This window comes from Meles meles, chromosome 7 (assembly GCF_922984935.1).
Source record: "Meles meles chromosome 7, mMelMel3.1 paternal haplotype, whole genome shotgun sequence".
In the NCBI taxonomy this organism is placed as follows: domain Eukaryota; kingdom Metazoa; phylum Chordata; class Mammalia; order Carnivora; family Mustelidae; genus Meles; species Meles meles.
The window spans coordinates 75,992,293-76,012,236 of NC_060072.1; the positions used below are offsets into that span (position 1 = coordinate 75,992,293).

The 19,944-nt window shown below is 33.7% G+C and overlaps 1 protein-coding gene across 2 annotated transcripts in view; it reads right to left on the reverse strand.

Moving 5' to 3' along the window:
- Positions 1-10,600: 10,600 nt before the first annotated feature.
- The window catches only part of SYT10 (synaptotagmin 10), a 66,761-nt gene continuing 57,417 nt past the window's right edge, over positions 10,601-19,944 (reverse strand). Inside the window, exons 5-7 of one of the 2 annotated variants that reach the window (XM_046012659.1) lie at positions 17,120-17,291; positions 14,226-14,355; positions 10,601-11,503 (exon numbers count right to left, since the gene is read on the reverse strand). In XM_046012659.1, the coding sequence (XP_045868615.1) occupies positions 11,432-11,503; positions 14,226-14,355; positions 17,120-17,291 (374 nt within the window). In that variant the 3' untranslated portion in view covers positions 10,601-11,431. Of the gene's footprint in view, positions 11,504-12,535; positions 12,654-14,225; positions 14,356-17,119; positions 17,292-19,944 lie in introns of those variants that run through there. The other variant, XM_046012658.1, reaches the window with a different exon arrangement.

Genomic DNA, 19,944 nt, shown 5'->3' on the forward strand with positions numbered 1-19,944 from the left:
AATATCTTTCATGGATTTCATGTTTAAAATTTTAAATTAGGTTATTTAAGCTCTTACTGATTTGTAAGATTTTTTTCATATAACTTGCTACTAATCCTTTGTTAATCATATGTGTTGTAAATATTTTATCCCCAATTTGAGTTTGCTTTTTCACTTTTTAAAGGTGTTCTTTTTTTTTAAAGGTGTCCTTTTTTTGATAATGACAAATTATTTAAGTTTTTTAAATTGAGGGACAATTGACATACATTTTATTAGTTTCAGGTGTACATATAATGACTTGATATTTGTGAAATGATCATCACAATAAGTCTAGTTAACATCTTTCACCACACATCGTTACAGCATTTTCTGTTCTTGTTATGAGTACTTTTAAAATCTGTCTTCTTAAGAACTTTCAAATATTCAGTATGGTATTATTAACTGTAGTTACCGTGATGTACATTACATCCCCATGACTTATCTATTTTATAACTGGAAGTTTGTTCCTTTGGCCTCTCTTCACCAATTTCACAGCTTCTCCTCCCTGCCCCATCCCCACCTGCCACCTCTGGCAGCCACCAATCTGTTCTTTGTATCTATGACCTTAGTAGGTTTTTTTTTAAGATTCCACACATAATGAGATCATATAGTGTTTGTCTTTCTCTGATGTATTTCACTTCACATGATGCCCTTGAGGTCCATCCATGTTGTTGTAAGTGGCAAGATTTCATTCTTTTTAGTGACTAATATTCCATTGCATATATACTTCCATTTTCTTTATTCATTCATCTGTTGATGGACACTTAGGTTTTTTACATATCTTAGCTATTGTAAATAATGCTGAAATGAACATGTAGGAGGGTGAGTGCTGATACCTTTGCAAGTTAATGTTTTTTTTTTTCTTTGCATATATTCCTAGAAGTGGAAATGCTGCATCATATGGTAGTTCTATTTCTTTCTTTCTTTTTTTTTTTTTAAAGATTTATTTATTTGAGAGAGAGAGCATGTGCACCTGAGTGCGGGAGTGAGGTGGGGCAGAGAATCTCAAGCAGACTACCCCCCTGAGCAGGGAGACCGATGCAGGGCTCAATCCCATGACCCATGATCACAACCTAAGTTGAAACCAAGAGTCAGACACTCAATCCACTGAGCCACCTGGGAGCCCCTAGTAGTTCTATTTTTAATATTTGAGGAAACTCCAGACTGTTTTCCATAGTAGCTGTCCCAATTTACATTCCCACAAGTGGTGCTGGAGAGTCCCCTTTTCTCCACATCCTTGCCAACACTTGTTATTTCTTATCTTTTTGATAATAGCCATTCTAACAGTGTGAGGTGTTATGTCATTGTGGTTTTGATTTGCATTTGCATAACGATGGTGATGTTGAGCATCTTTACATCTCTCTGTTGGTTATTTTTATGTCTTATTGGGAAAAATATCTGTTCAATTCCTCTGCCCAATTTTTAATGAGATTGTTTGCTTTACTGCTATTGAGTCAGATGAGTTCTTTATATATTTTGGATATTAACCCCTTATCAGAATTTATGGCTTGCAAATATTTTCTCTCAATCAGTAGGTTACCTTTTCATTTTGTTAATGGTTTTCTTGACTGCAGAAGTTTTTAGTTAGTGTAGTCCCATTTATTTACTTTTGCTTTTGTTGTCTTTGCTTTTGGTATCAAATGAGTAAATGTAATATGATTTATTGGTCTTTTTAAAATAAACAAATATGTCAGGCATATTTTGTGCCTTAAGAAGCCATTTTCTGTCTTTAAAAAATTTATACTCTACAATAGAATTTTGAAAGTTATTGACATTTAATGCCATTTGAAGTTGAATTTAGTATGTGGACTCCATTTTCCCCTATGAATAACCATTCTTACAAGTGTAGTTATTAAATAAATAGTTCCATTGTCCCCACAATCTAGTATGTCCTCTCTGTCACATACCTCCTTTCCATATCTACTTGACATGTTTTTGCTCCATTTGTTTCGCCAATTTGTCTCACTTTGCACTATTGTGACACTGTTTTAATCACTATAGCTTCAGGATAAGCAGTGATATTTTTAGAGTAAGTCTCACCTCTTCCTCCTTCTATTTCAGTAATACAGGTGTTCATAGACCTTTACTTTTCTAAATACATTTACATCAAGTTCTATTAAAATAAAATAAAAAAACCTCATTTGGGTTCTGATTAGAGTGGCTTTGAAACTTTGAGTTGCTTTTCAATTTGGCAGGAATTTAAATCTTTCCATTTTTAAGACATTTTGTAATTGCCTTGGGCTATTTCTAAGAAACTAGAAAGTCTTAACTAAGTGTGCTTACCCCAAGGTCACAAAGATATCCTGCTTGGTGTTTTAGAAGGTTTATAGGCTTAAGATTTACAATTAGGTTTGATATGTCTGAAATTAACTCTTATGTAGGATATAAAGTAGGTTTTCAAATTATTATTTTTAAACTGAATTTCCCATTGTTCCAATACCATTCTTCTCCCCTTTAAGATTCATTTAGGATTTTTGTGTAAGGATATGGGATGTACAGAGATGCATTTTCTAGAGGTGGCACTGGGCAGTAGAGAGTAGAGTAGTAGTACTCTGGGCAGTACTACTAGCAGTAGTACAGATTCTATGAGAATCTGGAGATTTTTAAAACAATTAGCGATATTAATAAAACTCAGAAAGAGATTTCATGGCTTGAACTAGAATAGTGGCAATGGAACAATAATTTAAAAATGATATATGATTAGCAGGATTTTATAGGACCTGAGCTTATGTGCCATGCTCCTTCTCTTCTTTGCTCTTTCCTATAATGTCAGGGTCAATATGGTATCTACTCCCTTCTTTTTAGCAACTTTGTCTGCTTGTACACCCAGCTTATGGTTCTTAAAAATATTTATCCCATCCATAGACATTAGGCATTAATGATAAGAATAATGTCAGTGACAAAAACCAGAACCTACTATTTGCATAATGGTTTGCACATTATAAAAATGAAATACACTTTAACTGATAGATCAGGCAGACAAAATTGATCTCAATTTATAGATGAGTAAAATAGAAGTCAATGAAATTTATATATCTTTCATCTTGGTGATTTACCTACAGAGGCAAAAAAAGCCGTAAGTTCTCCTTTGTTTCATAGCACATTTAGTGTTGTTTTCTACTGAAAAAGCATCAGCTAATAAATTGTGTATGCAGTTTGAGGGCCAAAGACCTAGATCCGAGGCCCAGTCCCATCATCTACTACATGACCTTGAACTTTCATCTAACCTCTATCAATCACAAACATCATCTCTGTGAAATGGAAGTGATAAAACTCACATGCTTTGTGGTAAGGAATAAGAAACAGCACATGCAAAAAAAAAAAAAAAAAAGAAAGAAAGAAAAAGAGCATACATGAAAAAAATTCTTAAATTGCATAAATATTAGTTTTTGTATTTCATGACATGTAGAGAATAAAAACCCAGACTTTGGAATTGTTGAACCATTTATTCAAAACTGTGCTCTACCATTAAGCATTATGTATATGTGCTTAACTGATCTGAACCTCAATTTCTCTATTTAAAAATGGTCATAACAACACTTCACAGGGATTTTGTATAGATTAGGGATATGGTATGTAATGCGCACAGTACTTGGTGCATAATACATGAGCTGTAAGTTTTAGGTAAGATGCCAGTTTAAAACAAAACAAAAAAACTGTCCTTTAATTCTTGACCCTAGCCTTCAGTTACAACTCCTGGTTGAGGTAACTCTGCTGCTCCATTGTTGTTCGCTCATTTAAGTTGGTTAGATTTGTGTCGTCCTGGAGGCACCATTTACACAGACTACAGTGTGATCAGTACCCTAAGGAACTGTGCAGTGTTGTGGCTGGTTTGTGTTTTGTGTTCTCAGTATGATTCTCACATGTTAGTTCCTTTATGTTCTGGTTTGACTTCCCATCTCTAAGTCAGGTGTAGCTTTCCATTTAAGAGAAAATATTCAGTCTTATTTGTTCTCAAATTAAAAAAAAATTGCTCATGAAAATGCATATCAGCTAACAATTAAATTCACCAAGTGCATTCATAGTGGGAATTGATTCTGTTCACATAATTTATACTCCTATTTGGAACTTTAGATGATTTTTCCCATTTGGAGGAAAAGTGGGTTAAAAAAACAGAAAATGTCAAGTATCTTATTTGAGGTTACTATTCAGATTTTTGGTTTTATTCTCTGTAGACATTAATGGATATATATTTCTATTATATTGTTTATAAGAGTGGATAGAATCAAAACTGTTAAAATCTTCCACACAAAGGAATTTTAAATAGCTTGTCCATGAATTGGATACTTTCAGATTCTGTCAAACACTTTGGTGGTGACAGTCCAAATTGTCAAGAAAACAACTCATGCTTTTTAAGAGATGATAACTTCTGATTGCACTTTGCTTTATATTTCTCACATATATTTTTCAATGTATATGTTTCATCATATATATTATATAAGTTGCCTATAAGATCATAACCTAATTATTACACCTCTGGTTAGCAGAATGGAGCTATGGCTAAGATGTGATCCTATGAAGAATTTGTGTACATTAAAAAAAATGGGATAACAACCTCTAAAAATAAGTAAGGGATAAATGTTCGTAGAACAATGGAAAAAGTCTTAAATAATGAAATCCAAAATTAATCAGTACATATGAAAAGTGATCAATACCACTAGAAAAAAAGAAATAAAAATCAAAACATTGAAGAGATATCATCTCTGTCATGTTCAAATTTTTCAAGGATTGGAATAATAATAACACTACCAAGTAATGATTAGGGTAGTTAGAATATTGTTAGTGGAAGTATAAATTTTAAATCAGTGTGGATATAAACATAAACAATTATAGAGGAGATACTTGGAATTACTAACAAAAAAAAGTCTTTAAAAGTAGCCATTTAATTGCTCTCTTTAGAAGCAACTTGTATTTCATTTAGGCGCTGCACACTTTTTGGGTGTAGAAACTTCAAAGTAAGTCCAGACAGGTCAGACCACTACCTCTTTATCCTGCATTGTATCCAGAGACATACATTTATTTACTTTCTTCTTCTTATGAGCTGTTTCCTTGTTTGTTTAAAGTGATGACTCTAGTATAGAGTATGTGCTTTATCAATGATCATGATTTCCTTTGAGTCACGTGCCACCTAAGACTAGTTGCAACACCAATGTTCCTTATGAAAATCTTTTTGAAAATCTGAGGAAAAACAGAAGCAAATGAATAAAATAACTGGTATACTCCAGCCACAGGATCATTTTGCTATTTTAGGGACTTTTTTAGATGAAACAAATGTAGTTAATATGTGTAGGTAGTTCTTACCTCTTTAACACTTGATTAATAAATGTTTCATTACTCCTCAATGGAGATAATCCAGGACTTTAATAGTTTTGTGAAAAAATAGTGTGTATTAAGTGAGATTTTAAAGATACATTCAGTTGCTCCTGATAGTGAATTATTGATAAAAGTATCACACCACTCTCTAATGAGTGGCAAAAATAATGACTACTAGAGTAAAACTTAGCAATGCAGAGGTCTCAAAATTAAATCTTAAAAGGTATTTTCTTCAAAGACAAAAATAATTTATAACCGCTTTATTTATTTCTCAAAATACATATGAAACAGTAAAATTATATTTCAAGTGCTTTTCCATTTTCTTTTACAAAAGTTATCATAAACTGTACACTTCATAACAGCTTTGAGGTTTCATTGTTACATAATTCATCTGAACCTGACAAATATGTTCCCACACATTCTAAAGAAGACATTGTAAAAATACTGAAATGTATAACATCTTTTAAATGTGGTTGCAAAACATTTGTTCTAAGTAATACAATTATATGCGGTCAAGTTTCACAAATGGCTGGTTACAATGTACAAAAACCCGAAACACGAATTTCAAAAGATTTTAAAATTTCTCCTCTATAATACGGAAGTTAAAGATACTGATTTGAACAATGGCTATGTAGTACATCACAAACCAGTTAAAAAGTCACCTTATGAACAATAACTGAAGTATACCAAAAAGATCAAATATGATGGATCTAAATTATTCAATATCATGTATGAATGAAAAATTTTTGTGTTTTCTGGCTGTTTAGCATAATTGGCAAATATCTTGAAGTATTCATTAATTGAATCATCACATTTACAATGTGAGGCAGCTCTTTTCTATTTTGACCTCTTGATTCTTCATTTTAAAAAGGTCTCTCTTCAATGTATTCTATGACTTATGCATATATTTCTGATGAACCCCATCACTTCTCTCATTTGGAAGGGTCAATAGAAAGTCAACGCAAATGACATTAACTTGGGTTGGATTTTTTTAATAAAAAACTATAAATGTAAATGTTTTGTATATTAAAGTTGGTTCACCTGCTTCTTTCTTATACAGTGATAGAATTTATGAAGCTATTCATACTGGAGATTACTGTCTTTTAAATGGAAAGCTTAAAGGGTCTTTTAAGTAAAAAAAAGTAAAACCCACAAAATGATCTATGAAGAGTAGATATAAATACTACAAATAGAGTAAGTCATGCAATTTTTAATAGAGACCGATTCTGTGGCTAGCTTGACCATAGCTTAGAGATTATAGTGTTTTTGTTATTGTTGCTTTTGGTTCACAAATTTTATTCTACAGCAAAAACCAAACACTCTCTGTATTGATGTTCAGACTGGGAAACAAAACAAAACAAAACAAAAACAGCTTTGAAATAAATAACAAAAACAAAAATCCAATGCATTAACCGTCCAACATTGAGACTTATTTCTCTTAACAATTTTGCATTCATTTCTATATTATACCTCATTACACATTAAATTGTTTTTAAGGGAAGAAAAATATGAAATTGAATAATTGAAATCCACCACCCTGTACAGTAAATAAAGATACTGTGCACAGCAGATGTAAATCACAACAAAATTTCTGAAGAAAATGACCTATTTTTAACCCTTTCATAAGATCAGGCATAGTTTGCTCTTTGGAAAGCGTTCTCATGACCCAGGTGAGCTCAGAAGATATTACTGGAGATGAAAACATTTCCATATAAATATTATCTGTATCTCTGGATCTGTCAACAGCGAGTTATTTCCAGTGTTTGATTGTAGATAAAAATAGAATTATTCTAATGAATACCTCCTTGTAGGACTGTATTTAAGTCATTTCAAGTATAAGGAAGTCTGTCTTTTCTCATAAACACCTACTATTTTTCAGTCACCATTTCTAGTATTCAAAATGTTTGCATTCAATAAATCCCTAAACCTTACCTTAGCCCTTAATTTAGCTCTGTCTTTTTAAGTTTCTAGAGCATGATGGCATTTTCATGCCATCAAATTCGACACTGGTTACCCACTTCCCTGATGAACAGGGTGAAAACAAAAACACCTTTTTACTTTGATGAGAAAACACTTGAACTGAATATTAATTTACTGCCACTGTTCAAATACACATCTTTTTGGTTAACTGTTAATGGTGAATGACAGGTATTACCAATGCATCTTTTATTAAATTACCATTCACTCTAATTAACATAAAATTGAGTAAATATAGTAAAAGTCTTTTAATGAAATAGAAATTTCTTACCTTAACGAGCATCACTAAGTAATACATTGGAAACAGAATTTTGATTAATCAGCTGTTTCTCATGTAAGATATAAACTCACTATTTTCTTTTAAAGAATGAGTCTTAGTAGGTTCAGATGAATCATATCCTGAGCCATGTCACTGAGGAACTATTAAAATTCTGTGTCATGAGTTTTTTAAAGCAGTATTAGAGGATTTACTTTCCACTGAAAGTTGAAGAACAAATGAGATTTTGATTTTGCCTTCATAATCTTTATTTCCATGTGCTTTAAAATCTGTGTTTATGTAGATTTTCACTTTAAATTATTTTACTTTTCATGCTTTTGCATCATCTCTTACTGGCAGCAATACAATTTTAGCCTAAAAGCTATAGAAGTTTAGATCAATTAAAGTATATCAGAACAGCTAGAGCTACTTCAAGCACAAGTTGTGAAGAAAACAGATCTCCACATTTTCTTTAGATTTAGTAGAGGTTGAAAGACTTTAACTCCTTATCAACAATATTTCGTTTTTGTTGTTGTTTTGTTTCAGTTATCAAGTAATTAAATTGCCTGGTAATAATCAAAACTAAGGTGGCAAGAAGTAATCAGATGGAACTGCATTCCATGAAAATATACTTAGATAACATCAAGCACTATTTTAAAGACGTATAGACATGACTATGTGTTCAAAGTGGAGATTTTGTGTACCTTTATTATTAATAGCTTTTGGCTCTTTTGAGAACTCATTCTGAACTAAGTTATATTCTGTTTTATGAATAGCAAAAGTTGAGAAGGGAATGAAAGTTTAGCTTTTTCATTTTTAAAGCAATTGATTTTTAAGTTAAAGTCTTATGAGATTAACAGTTCTTCATTGAGTCTGCAAAATTTTAAAATAATAAATATTATAGGAGAAAAAACAGGTGGAAATGCCAATTAAATATCACAATCAAATAGATTCAAATATATTTGCTTTTATCTAAAACCTGAGTCAGTATTGATCAGTAGTGATCTCCCTGCAGTAACTAGAATACACACACACACTCCTCAAAACTGCATAATAAAGTGGATGCTTGGCTTTGCCTTCCCATCTCTAGTTCCCCGGCATAGTCCTAAAGATATTTTTTATTGAACTGTGCCTATATTAATATCGTGAGATTTTATATGTGAAACAAAGTACCAGCAACAGGGCTAGTCTAACAAAGAAAATTAAAACCGTCAAGAAACTTCTTATTAAGAAACAACTGTTAAAAAAAAAAAATCCATTCAGATTTTTCTGAGAAGATTGTACACTCCTCAAACATTAGAGTACTCTTCATTATTCAATTACCTCATTCCCCTGATTACTTAGTGAATCAGGGAAAATACACAAATAAATAAAAAGCCCCCCCCCAAATTAATATTGTTACATAATGAATCAACACTTGCTCCCTTTCCCTAGACTTCAGTTTGACCAGTCCCTGAATAGTCCCTGAAATTAGGTGTTCAATTATGGGAAATTAAAAACATTCCATCTTCAGTCACACACAGGAGGATAAAATAGGTTTGCATGGATGTGTCTGTGTAGAGTGAGGGTGTGTTGTATTGAAAATGGTAGTATCCATGAAATACATGTATATTTACATGAACTGCCCTCTGAAATGATCACACTTTATGGAGGAGGATACACCTCCCTCATGCATTGAATGAGATAGTTGTGGTTGTTCTCCTTAATCTCTCTCACAGGGTTCACAAATATTGGACATGATAAGTTTATTCTAAGCCCTAGGAAAGAGTTTTTAAAAATTACCTTAAAAACATATTTGTATTTTAATCCATAATCCCCCCAGTAAATTCTCCTGTTTGGCTGGTTGGTTGTGTTTTTTCATCACAAACATTGGCTTTTTCTCCATAGGAGGCAAAGAAAAGCAAGAGCTTCTAAGAATGCACACAAAGTCCTTAAAATATGTTTTCAGATGAAAATAATTATTATGCTTGGGAAATATAGTTGCTAATTAATAGTCAGCTGCAGCTATATCTACTAATAAAACATCTGTCTGCAAAAATGTCATTTTATTAAGAGTATAAATTGTCTTGCCATTTGACAATTTTTATTTCCTAGGAAAACAACGAATTCCAAAATGGAAGTGTCATCTTCAGTCATTCTGTCTATAGCAAATGGTTCTTTCAGGCTTCATAAGGTAAATAGATGTTTCAAACAGGTTCCTCCTATTATTTTCTATCAGCTAATGCTAGCTAGAAATACTTGTTTTTACTAGGATGATACAGGCATTCTTGAAAAATTTTATGGAATAGTGTTTGCTTTTAAAATATTAATGTGTAAAATATTTACATGTTAATTAACAGTAATGCAATCATATGACAGATGCCACAAACAAAATTTCACAGCTCTTAAAAATCTTTTTTAATATTTAGAAATAAGATATTTTACTAAAATCAAAATTTTATAACTGCTGATAAAATTTTCTCATTCTGATAACTATGTTTTTATAGTCTAAGTACAGATTTTCTTTTTTTTTTTTTTGGTTCTTTTAACCTCTTATCTAGGGATAATCTTGAAGTACATACTATCCACAATATATATCTGAAAAATAAAGTGGGGTCATTCAATATGGATATCTTCTGATAGGGCCCAGAAGTGAGACAATAAAAAGCTGACCTGATTTAAATGAAAGTCCTGTCATGTAAAAACATTTGCATAGTTTTTACAACTCCTGGCCTGATCCTTGATCCTTTCATAAAAGGACAATGGGTCTGGGCCTTTAGAATTATTTTTATTTTTATTAAATGTGGAAGTTATGTCATCCATGGTATATTTATATAATTTTCTGAAAAATAAGTCATCTCGTCTTTAGGAAATACCCAATTCTAGTGACTAGTTTCTGATAGGGTTTTAAAGTCAACATTACTATTTACAATCTAGTTGACAACGAGCACAGGCATTTATTGTACCTTTGGTGTCTGTTGGTATGTTCTATCAGAAATACAGGATCTACATGATAAGTTTCATGTCACAAAATATATATGTCACAGTACTCGAGAACCTTACAAACACTTAAAAAATGAACAATTTCTGATTTTATTCATTAGGAATACTAATGCTACATAAGTATCAGTTAAATAGTTCAGCAGATGTTTGAACTAACATAACATTAAGACATTATAAAATGGTAGCCCAAATGGTTCAACCTCCATTTTCCAGCTACTAAATATTACTTCTTAAATTTAATTCAAAATTGTTCTTTAAATTATAGCATTGTTTATATGTTTTAAAGAATGAGCTTGAGAGACAGTTTTGTGAGTTTAGCAGAGCCAAACCTCACTAAGGATGTAATTTGCTGAGAATGAAAGAGTATGTTATCAGATAAGTAACATGAATTTGATTGTGCAAGGATTTAATGCTGTGTAAGTGAAGTTCAGAACTTCCATTAAAGTTTATATGGAACCATCTGCACAACTAGAGATTAACACTGTTGTAACAAAATCCAAAACCATATATACGTGACATATGCTACTTGATACAATAGCAGCATAAACTATATTTAATTTAGGTAAGTACAGATTCTTTTAAAAGAACATATTTCTTTATTTATGCAAAGAATTGCAACTTATGAAAACACTCTTTGTGCTAATAGGCATATGACATGAAGAATAAAATGCCTTATGCAAATAAGGAGTATTTGTATTCAAGTAAAATATATCAAGATGTCCAAAGTTAATGAACAGCCAAAAAACGTAAATGAAAAATCATATGTCAAGTTTGTTCATTATCAAGATGTATTTTAAGTGAGGAAATCAAACCTTCCACTCTTTTTCTGATCTGATGAGCAAAGGGTCCTTGTTCCTTACTATAATGGTCTTTATTCTGGAGGCATTATGGTGTGGAAGGTGGTTTGGGAGATGGACAGGATCCTTGACTATCAAAACTGGTTGCTCGGCCAGGTAACTGAAAGACAATAATTTCATAATGCATAATCTAGTGCAAAAAAATAATACAGTGGGTAGCTGTTGCTACCTTTGAATAGTGCATATTCACCCATGAGATGCTAGTCTCTGAAGAGAAGATATACATAATTCCCCATGCCCCCTAGAATTCACCTTCTCGGGCAACATGATGGGGCACAGACATCTCATGGAGATGTAGGCAGAGTATGATACACAATGGCATGCAGAGCAACACTGTACACACAACTAACTATTCATGACTGCAGACTCATTTCACATTTATGATAGGCTTTTAGTTCTTACTGTCAAATAAAATGGTTTGTGGTAGTGTGGGTGACTGCTAGGAAAGAGCAAGAAGGCTCAAGGCACAAGAGACTGCATTGTACTTGTTCTAAGGCGAGAGATGATTTTTATAGGGGCAACTAATGAGACTGGAGGAACTGACTCTGGCTAATGGGAGCCATGAGTGTTGAAGAATAATTTCTTATGGTCCTTAAATATTACATGTATTTAAAAAGTTCAATTACAATAGGATAAACTTTTGACTAGTTAGAAGTAACCAAATTTTCTAAATAATGCTTTAGTCTCTGCCCCACCAACTTACCAGTTTTCAAATAATTGTTCCTTTCTCATTTTAATCCCTTCTCTGGCAATAAAACATATAATTATACACTCACCACTTTCCCAAAATGCAAAATCCAGCCAGTTCTTAGGTCTCTAGTCCATATGTTCTGTTTGACCAATGAAAGTAGGTGCAGGAGTTGGAAAAAAGGAGCTACTTGCTGGAGAAAGTACATTTACAGAGTCTTTTAGTCCCATTTGTCCTCTGATACTCAGCTGCTAGAAAAATATCTGGGATCTTCTTCTGATGCCCATATTGTAGCGTGTTCTTCCTGTGTATCCTACAATGACTGAAAAGTGTTCACATGTCCTGAGACACAAACACATGCCTATTCCAGAGCTTCCCTTCACCAAATAAATGTATAGCTGCTTATGAAACAGTCAGAAGTAATTATAATATACCTTGTACCAGCCCTGTCTTTTCACTAATGAAAAGTTCTTGCTCACATTGTTTCTTTTCTCCTTACATAATTCCTGTGAAATCTGTAGGGGCATGCTTTTCTGTTTTCATTAAATATGGAGAAATGCAGCTGTAGACAGAACAAGTGATCTGCTCAGGATTAGACAGCCAGAGGAGGAAGGATTAGATCCCACATCACTTTTCAGTGTGGTTCTCTGCCCAACAAACTTTACTCTCTTGTCTAGAATCTTAGAATTAATATTCGCTTTTCCAACTTTAAATGATTGTATAATGAGAAGTAGTGTATACTTTAGACAATACACACTGTTGACATGAAACCCAGCTTCCCAAGATTTGCTGAATACACTTGTTTGTACTTCTGATGCACTCTTAGGGGAAAGTGCTGTGTGAATGTGAATTTATGTTTGTGTTTGTGTGTCTTCTCTGATTTACATTAAATGAAGTGTGATAAAGATTGAGGACATTAATATATATGAGCAGATCTCTTATCCATAGAACAGCTTACCTCTGTTGCCTGAGCATGCAGTGTTCATACAGTGTTCATCAAAATTTCCCTATAATGTCCTGGGTAACACAGCCAAGGTCACTTTTTGCGACTACCTGGGCCCACTGACATTTAGTTAATTACACTGTGCTGCCTTTCCCATTTAAGCCATTGCTTAATGCCAGAACAAGAAGCAGAACATGAACAGATAGCAGTGTATTTGTCACTTCCTATGTAGCTATCATAGCTATGCTTCTAATCGAATTGCAGGAATCTCATCATCTACCCCACATCCTTTCGTCAACCTGCATTACCTCTCGATCAGGTCACATAAAAGACTTACTTTGTGATGCGTCAAGAGTCTCCAGCAGTCATCTTTGGGAAAGGAAGTCATTCCGTCTAGCAACACTTGGTGTATCAAGTAGACTGACAGCTAACTTAAAGGCTAAAAATCCTGACAAACTGGTGTTGATACTTCTGATTAATACAACTATTAATAGTAGTTTTAATAAGAGGTAACATTATGTCAAACTCTGTGCTAAGCACTTAAAATTTGGCATTTTATTTAGTTTTACTCTTCGAGTTTGCTACTGTTACACACTAACAGCAGAAGCGTAGAGAGGTTAAGGAACTTGCCCAAAGTTCTCCAATATGCAGTCACACAGCAAAGCCATGCTTTGAACTCAGTTAATCTGATGTCTCAATATTTTAAAATTCTGTGAACACTTTTACTTACTGCCCTGAGTATTGGGAGATATACCTGTCCCTTTCCATAGAGGAGTCATATTAGAAAATAATACTTCTATTTAGGGATTCTAAGGAAGTTTAGGTGAGGAGGCTGTTTTCACAAAAGAGAAGCAGCAAAATTCAGTTTCCAGGTGGTAAAAGATTTACTTGATTGCTCTATCACTCACTGATAGATGTTTTCAGGCTATGTAAAGAAAATGATAGACTTGCAATTTTTATGAGCTTACTGTCCAAAGGAATATCAAACCCAGAAAATTTAGTAGGTTCTAAAATCCTACAAGGCACACACAGAACTTTGAATATTGGATGAAAGATTATATGGGATGGAAGTAAGAGCAGTGTATTAAAAAATAGATGAATATATAAAATGACAGACGCATGGTAGCAGAAAAATAATGTTTAAGCTGAAGAGATAAAAAAGAGAGTAGATGCCAGGGAACCACAGCGTACCTCCAGCAAGGGGTGCCAGTGTGTTATTGGTTTTCGATGATAGGCCAGCATTTCATTCCAGTGGTCTCGTCCAAGACCTTCAGCATCCAGTCCTGTTCTACACACTCCTATGACTTCATTGTGTCCTACCCTACAATTTGGAGAATATCACACTTTCATTCCAACATTCAAAAATAAATGGAGTTTTGCATATCTTAGCAGAATTTTAAACATATGATTTAAACACTAGATTTTATGATAGGTTCTAAATGATTCTGCAGATTAAACTACTTTAGGTCAAATTAAAAATCTTTTTTTTTTTAAAGATTTTATTTATTTATTTGACAGAGATCACAAGTAGGCAGAGAGGCAGGCAGAGAGAGAGGCAGAGAGAGAGAGAGGAGGAAGCAGGCTCCCCGCTGAGTGGAGAGCCCGATGCGGGGCTCGATCCCAGGACCCTGAGATCATGACCTGAGCTGAAGGCAGAGGCTTAACCCACTGAGCCACCCAGGTGCCCCTCAAATTAAAAATCTTAAGTAAACAAAATTTTCTATACAGGATTGGCATTCAAATATGGATTTGTAAAGTAGCACACACAAACCATTTTGGTTCTCTGTAACTTGAGCACATTTTACAATAAAATAGAATGACAAATGCCGGCTGCTTCTTACCTATATTGTTGAATTTCCTTTTTAGAAGTAGTACTATTAACTTTAAGTGCTATAAATCACATCTTGTTTTTTTTCCCACAAGGCTCATGTTTTATGATGATGCTTTGATTTCTTACCAAGAGCTCAGTACCCACTTTCTTGCATAAATGACCATATTTAATTGACTCTACATGGTAGGTCAGCATGTGTCACTGCTTGTACTACAATTAAACAGGGCAGGGCTATCTTCAGCACCACGAATTTGATTTACTACTGCAGAGTACCGGAGTGTAGTGCACAACATTCCTATTTTCTACTCCTGTTTTCACAGCAACAAGTCAAAATAACAATGATACCTAATATTTTTGAGAGCTTATTATGAGCCATATACTTAGAAGTAATGTAAATGTTCTGAGTCACTTAATTCTCACACTATGATCGTAAGTATCATTATCATCATCTCATTTTATGGAAAAAGAAACTAAATACCCGGAAGTTAAGGGACCCGGTGGTACACAGTAAGAGGTAAAGGCAGGATCTGAATCCAGACAGTTGACTCAAGTGTGCACGTGCTAGGTTGCTTCTCAAGAGTGGAATGTAATTTAAAGATATTTCTATAGGGTTCTTTTTTAAAAAATTTTATTTTTATTATTTATTTATTTATTTATTTTTTAATAAACATATAATGTATTTTTAGCCCCAGGGGTACAGGTCTCTGAATCGCCAGGTTTACACACTTCACAGCACTCACCACAGCACATACCCTCCACAATGTCCATAATATCGGGTTCTTTTGATAGACATCTCTAAGGAGACTTTTGAGATATCTTAGGACATTTCTTTATTTTCTTCCTGTCATTGATGTAGATTTGAATGTTTACTATCATGTTTTTTCCATATGAAGTTTTCCAAATAAGCACATTCTTAGGAATAATTTTTTAAACTTTCTCTTCTATATATTGTCAAGATCTATTTCCCTAAAATTGTCTGCATGACCAATACTTTGTTTTATCTACCTGCAATCACTGAAAAAAGCAACAGGAATAATTTTTTGGAAAGTAGAACAGGGGTTTCTGAAGAAGACACTGCGACAATTTTTGAGTTTTTTAACTAATTCAAGACTTTGCTCTCTCTAAATAGTGACAGCTTCCTCCCCACCCCAAAGTGTGATATAAACTAATTGCAAATAGATGGTGTAAATCATTTTACTTTTTAGTGCTTCATTTTCTAACTCTGAGCCAGAGGATAGCATATTAATTTCTCTAGCTTATAGGGTCCTGTTACTACTATTTTCATGATACTATAAAATGGAGCACTCCTTTTGTGTACATTAGAACAAAATAACCATAGCAGGACACTGTCTATATGCTAATTTTGTAGGTTAAACATGTAGTATTCCTTTCCAAAAGGTTTATAAATATGAAAAACAAAACAGTACAAAGAAGTATATAGCAAGGGCCAAATAAGAGATAAGAACCTTTAGTAGGACATGAGTTCAGAGGAAGAAGAGGTTGGGATGCTGAGAAAGACACAGAAGGGGTGACTTGAGCAGGGCTGTGAAGCCTGGGTGGAATGAGACACACAGAGCAGGATGACATTTCAGACAAAGCAAGTGTGTGAGAGCAAAGCTGGAGCTGAAGCAGGAAGAAAGAGCAGAGCTGCACTTGGGAGTTTGTAGTTTATTTTATGAAAAAATTGACTTAAAAATTGAGCTGAAAGAATAACCCACAAAGCACATTTTAAGATTGATGTGAAAGCATCAAGGCTGTGTCCCTATGGCCATTATTCACCTTCCACTCTTAATACTCACTGTTAATGGCTCTGTATTAGGCTAATGTCTTACGGATGGGAAAAGTGAATCCCAAAGAGGTTACAAAAACTTGCCCTTTCACAAAGCCAGTTAATGATAGAGCTAGGATAAGAATTAGGATATGCATATTCCAGCCTAGTTGAGAAAACAGACTCCATTGATTGTAAGGTCTGTTGTTACTGTAAAGAGACGTCACAATAGTGCTTTCTGTAATGGATTCCACATGACTTCTGCACCACTCTTTCCCCAGTCCCAGGTGTCCTGTCCTTCACCTTGAGAATGACTTCTTATGGAAAAGAAAAAAAGAAATATTATAACATGGGAAAAATGAATTTTGAATGAATAATTTTTTCCTCTTCCATTTCAAATCGAAACTGTTGGAGCAGTAAATAACCTGGAAAGATGAACTTGCTCGGCATATGCCTCTTCAGTGAGTGAGAAATACGTGTACGTACCTATCATAATCCATGACCGCGATGGAGAGGCTGACCTGGTCCACATTCTCTGGAGGGATATCAAAAATAATGGCCTCATTGTACACAGGGTTCAGAGTATTTTTCTTTGTAGTTGTTTTCCTCTTTTTTAGTCTTCGACCCTCACACATCAGAGACACTTTGACATAAGGATCTAAGGATAGTAAGGTAGTTTCATTAAAACGAAGTTAGTAGTACAAGGTATAAATAAAACCGTAGTTAGCTGTTACTAAATAAGAAAAATGGCATATTAAGCCTTTTAGTATTATCGGTTTTAAATTCAAATGACTTATTTAGAGGCAACAGACTAACACTTTCTTTTCAGTGTAAGAATTTATCTTGAATGAGCCAAAAAATCATTAACATTATCTGTTTTTAATACAACAGAGAAAACCTACTAATCTATCAAGAGCCAGTCCAGAACTATAATATGTCTTCTAGTCACAGCTATTTGAGGACACATTTTGTTAAAAGTGATTTCTAGAGCACCAGGGTGACTCAGTTGTTAACTGTCTGCATTCGGCTCAGGTCATGATTCCAGAGTTCTGGGATCTAGCCCTGCATGCGCTACCTGTTCAGTGGGAAGCCTGCTTCTCCTCCCCCACTCCCCCTGCTTGTGCTCCCTCTCTCTATGTCTCTCTCTGTCAAATAAATAAATAAAATCTTAAAAAAAGAAAAAGTGATTTCTAGGGAATATAATCCTAACAAGTAAGTATAATTGCCTTAATTATAAATTATAATATATATACTTATAAATTATAATTGTAAAAGTTAATTTCCTTCAAAATGATTTAGGATAAGACTACTAAAATTTGTGAAAGAGTAACATTGTATCTAGGTGTGTGTGTGTGTGTGTATGTGTGTGTGCGTGTAAGCACAATGAGTAGAAGTTAGAATTTTCCTCAGTTGTTGGAAAGGTACTAAAATAAGAAGTTTCATTTTAGTGTCATAGTGTTGGTACTTGATAAGGGGCTCAGGCAGAAGAAATAAATGATCACTACAAATATATTAAATACATTGTGTTTAAGTGTATACAATAAAAAAGGTAGTATTTTGTTTAAAGATGTTCTCAAGGAAGGTTCTTGAGATGACATTGTCTAAATGATGCCAACTTAAAAGGGAAAAAAATAGTGGGGGTATATTTTTATGGGCCAGAGGGGTCAAATAAATGTTAACAAGTTCTACCCCCAGTTGACTGATCTCTGTTTTTACTTCTCCCACCTTGAGTAGGAAAACTGTTACAGTATTACAGAAAATTATGTAGTATGATATGAAAGTTTCTATAAAAATCTTACTTTTGTACTTTTTTACAAGAAGGAGGCATGGCTTTGAGAAGGGGTGTCGGCATTGGAGTGAGAATGCTAGTTGGTTAATCAGTATCTGCTCTATGATTATTTATTTTTCCCCCTTTATTCTGGTGGCCCTCCAACAGTAGCATCACCACATCTTTCCCCCTCTTTTCACCAATGTCATAGTAAATCTCATTCCCTTGGAATAAACCCAAATAATGACAGTATAAATTTACTTGAATTTATGCCTTTTAGGCACTAGAATAATGTATCTGTATATTTCATAAGCATTTTCATCAAGAAGCAAAAATATATTTTCTGCCTAGAAATAGGATATGTAAAGGAAGACAAAGTAAAATGGCAATGTTCAATGGATGTTTGCCATTTACTTCTCGATTTTTTAATAGTAGGAAATATGTTCCAAGGAAGAAACTCACTTCTGTGATACTCTCTTCTGTATGAGGCCCCAGGCCTAGATCTCTCATTAACAATGGGAATAAGGCATGCTTTATCCTCCGCCACCCCCATCATGACATTTCTCCACTAGTGACAAGGATAATTTACTGGTTCCTTAGTTGATTTACAAACGTCTTATAAACCTCTTGTAAGAATTAATGAGGTGGTATTCTCAGAGCATGCACTCCTCCGATGAAAACTTCATATAAACAAAAAGTAATCTTGCACTTAATTACTGCTTGATGCTGTCTGCATGTCTCAAAATTTGATATCTTTTGATATATGGTGGAAAGAGTAGGATAAACAATAATTTGCAGGGTACGCTGTTTAAATTCTTCAACATTTACTGACCCAAGACTTTTTCACCAAATTAAATGTGGAACTTACTTTCTTCCTACCTTTACCTATCAATGATGTATTGCAAATTTTTAAAAAATGAAAAAATTATTCATGGAATAGTTCAAAAGTGAAGATAATTGAGAACAACCTATAATGAGAAGGCTCCCTCCCATCTGTTCCCATACCTCTCTTTCCACCCCTTAGTTTTCCTGTTTAACTCTGGTATTTCTTTTTGCAAATATTAACAACATAAATATATACTGTAACACTCCCCATTCTTACACAGAAAGGCACATGATACCCATATTTATTTTTGCACCTCACTTTTTAAAAATTTACTTAGTATATCTGGAGCTCTTTCTATACTAGAACTTAGAGTTCTACACTACACTACACTAGAACTAGAGTTGCTCTTTGTTTACTTAGACAAACAAATAAATTTATTTATTTAGTTTATTTCTTTGTTCTGAAGAACCACAGTTATAGTCCCATGTCATCCTTTGCTGTATCTTCATTACCATGTCTTACTTGGTTAATTCGACAAATGCTTACTGACCTCCCTCCTCTATCCTGATCATTTTTTCTTCTACAGAGCTGTGCCAGAGTTCACATATGAAGCTAATACATAACCCTCCAGACTGTAGTGATATAAAGGAAAGGGTAAAGGAGCATGATGTGGCATTACCTTTTTGTCAAAATTAGCACAGAAAGAGAAATTTCCTC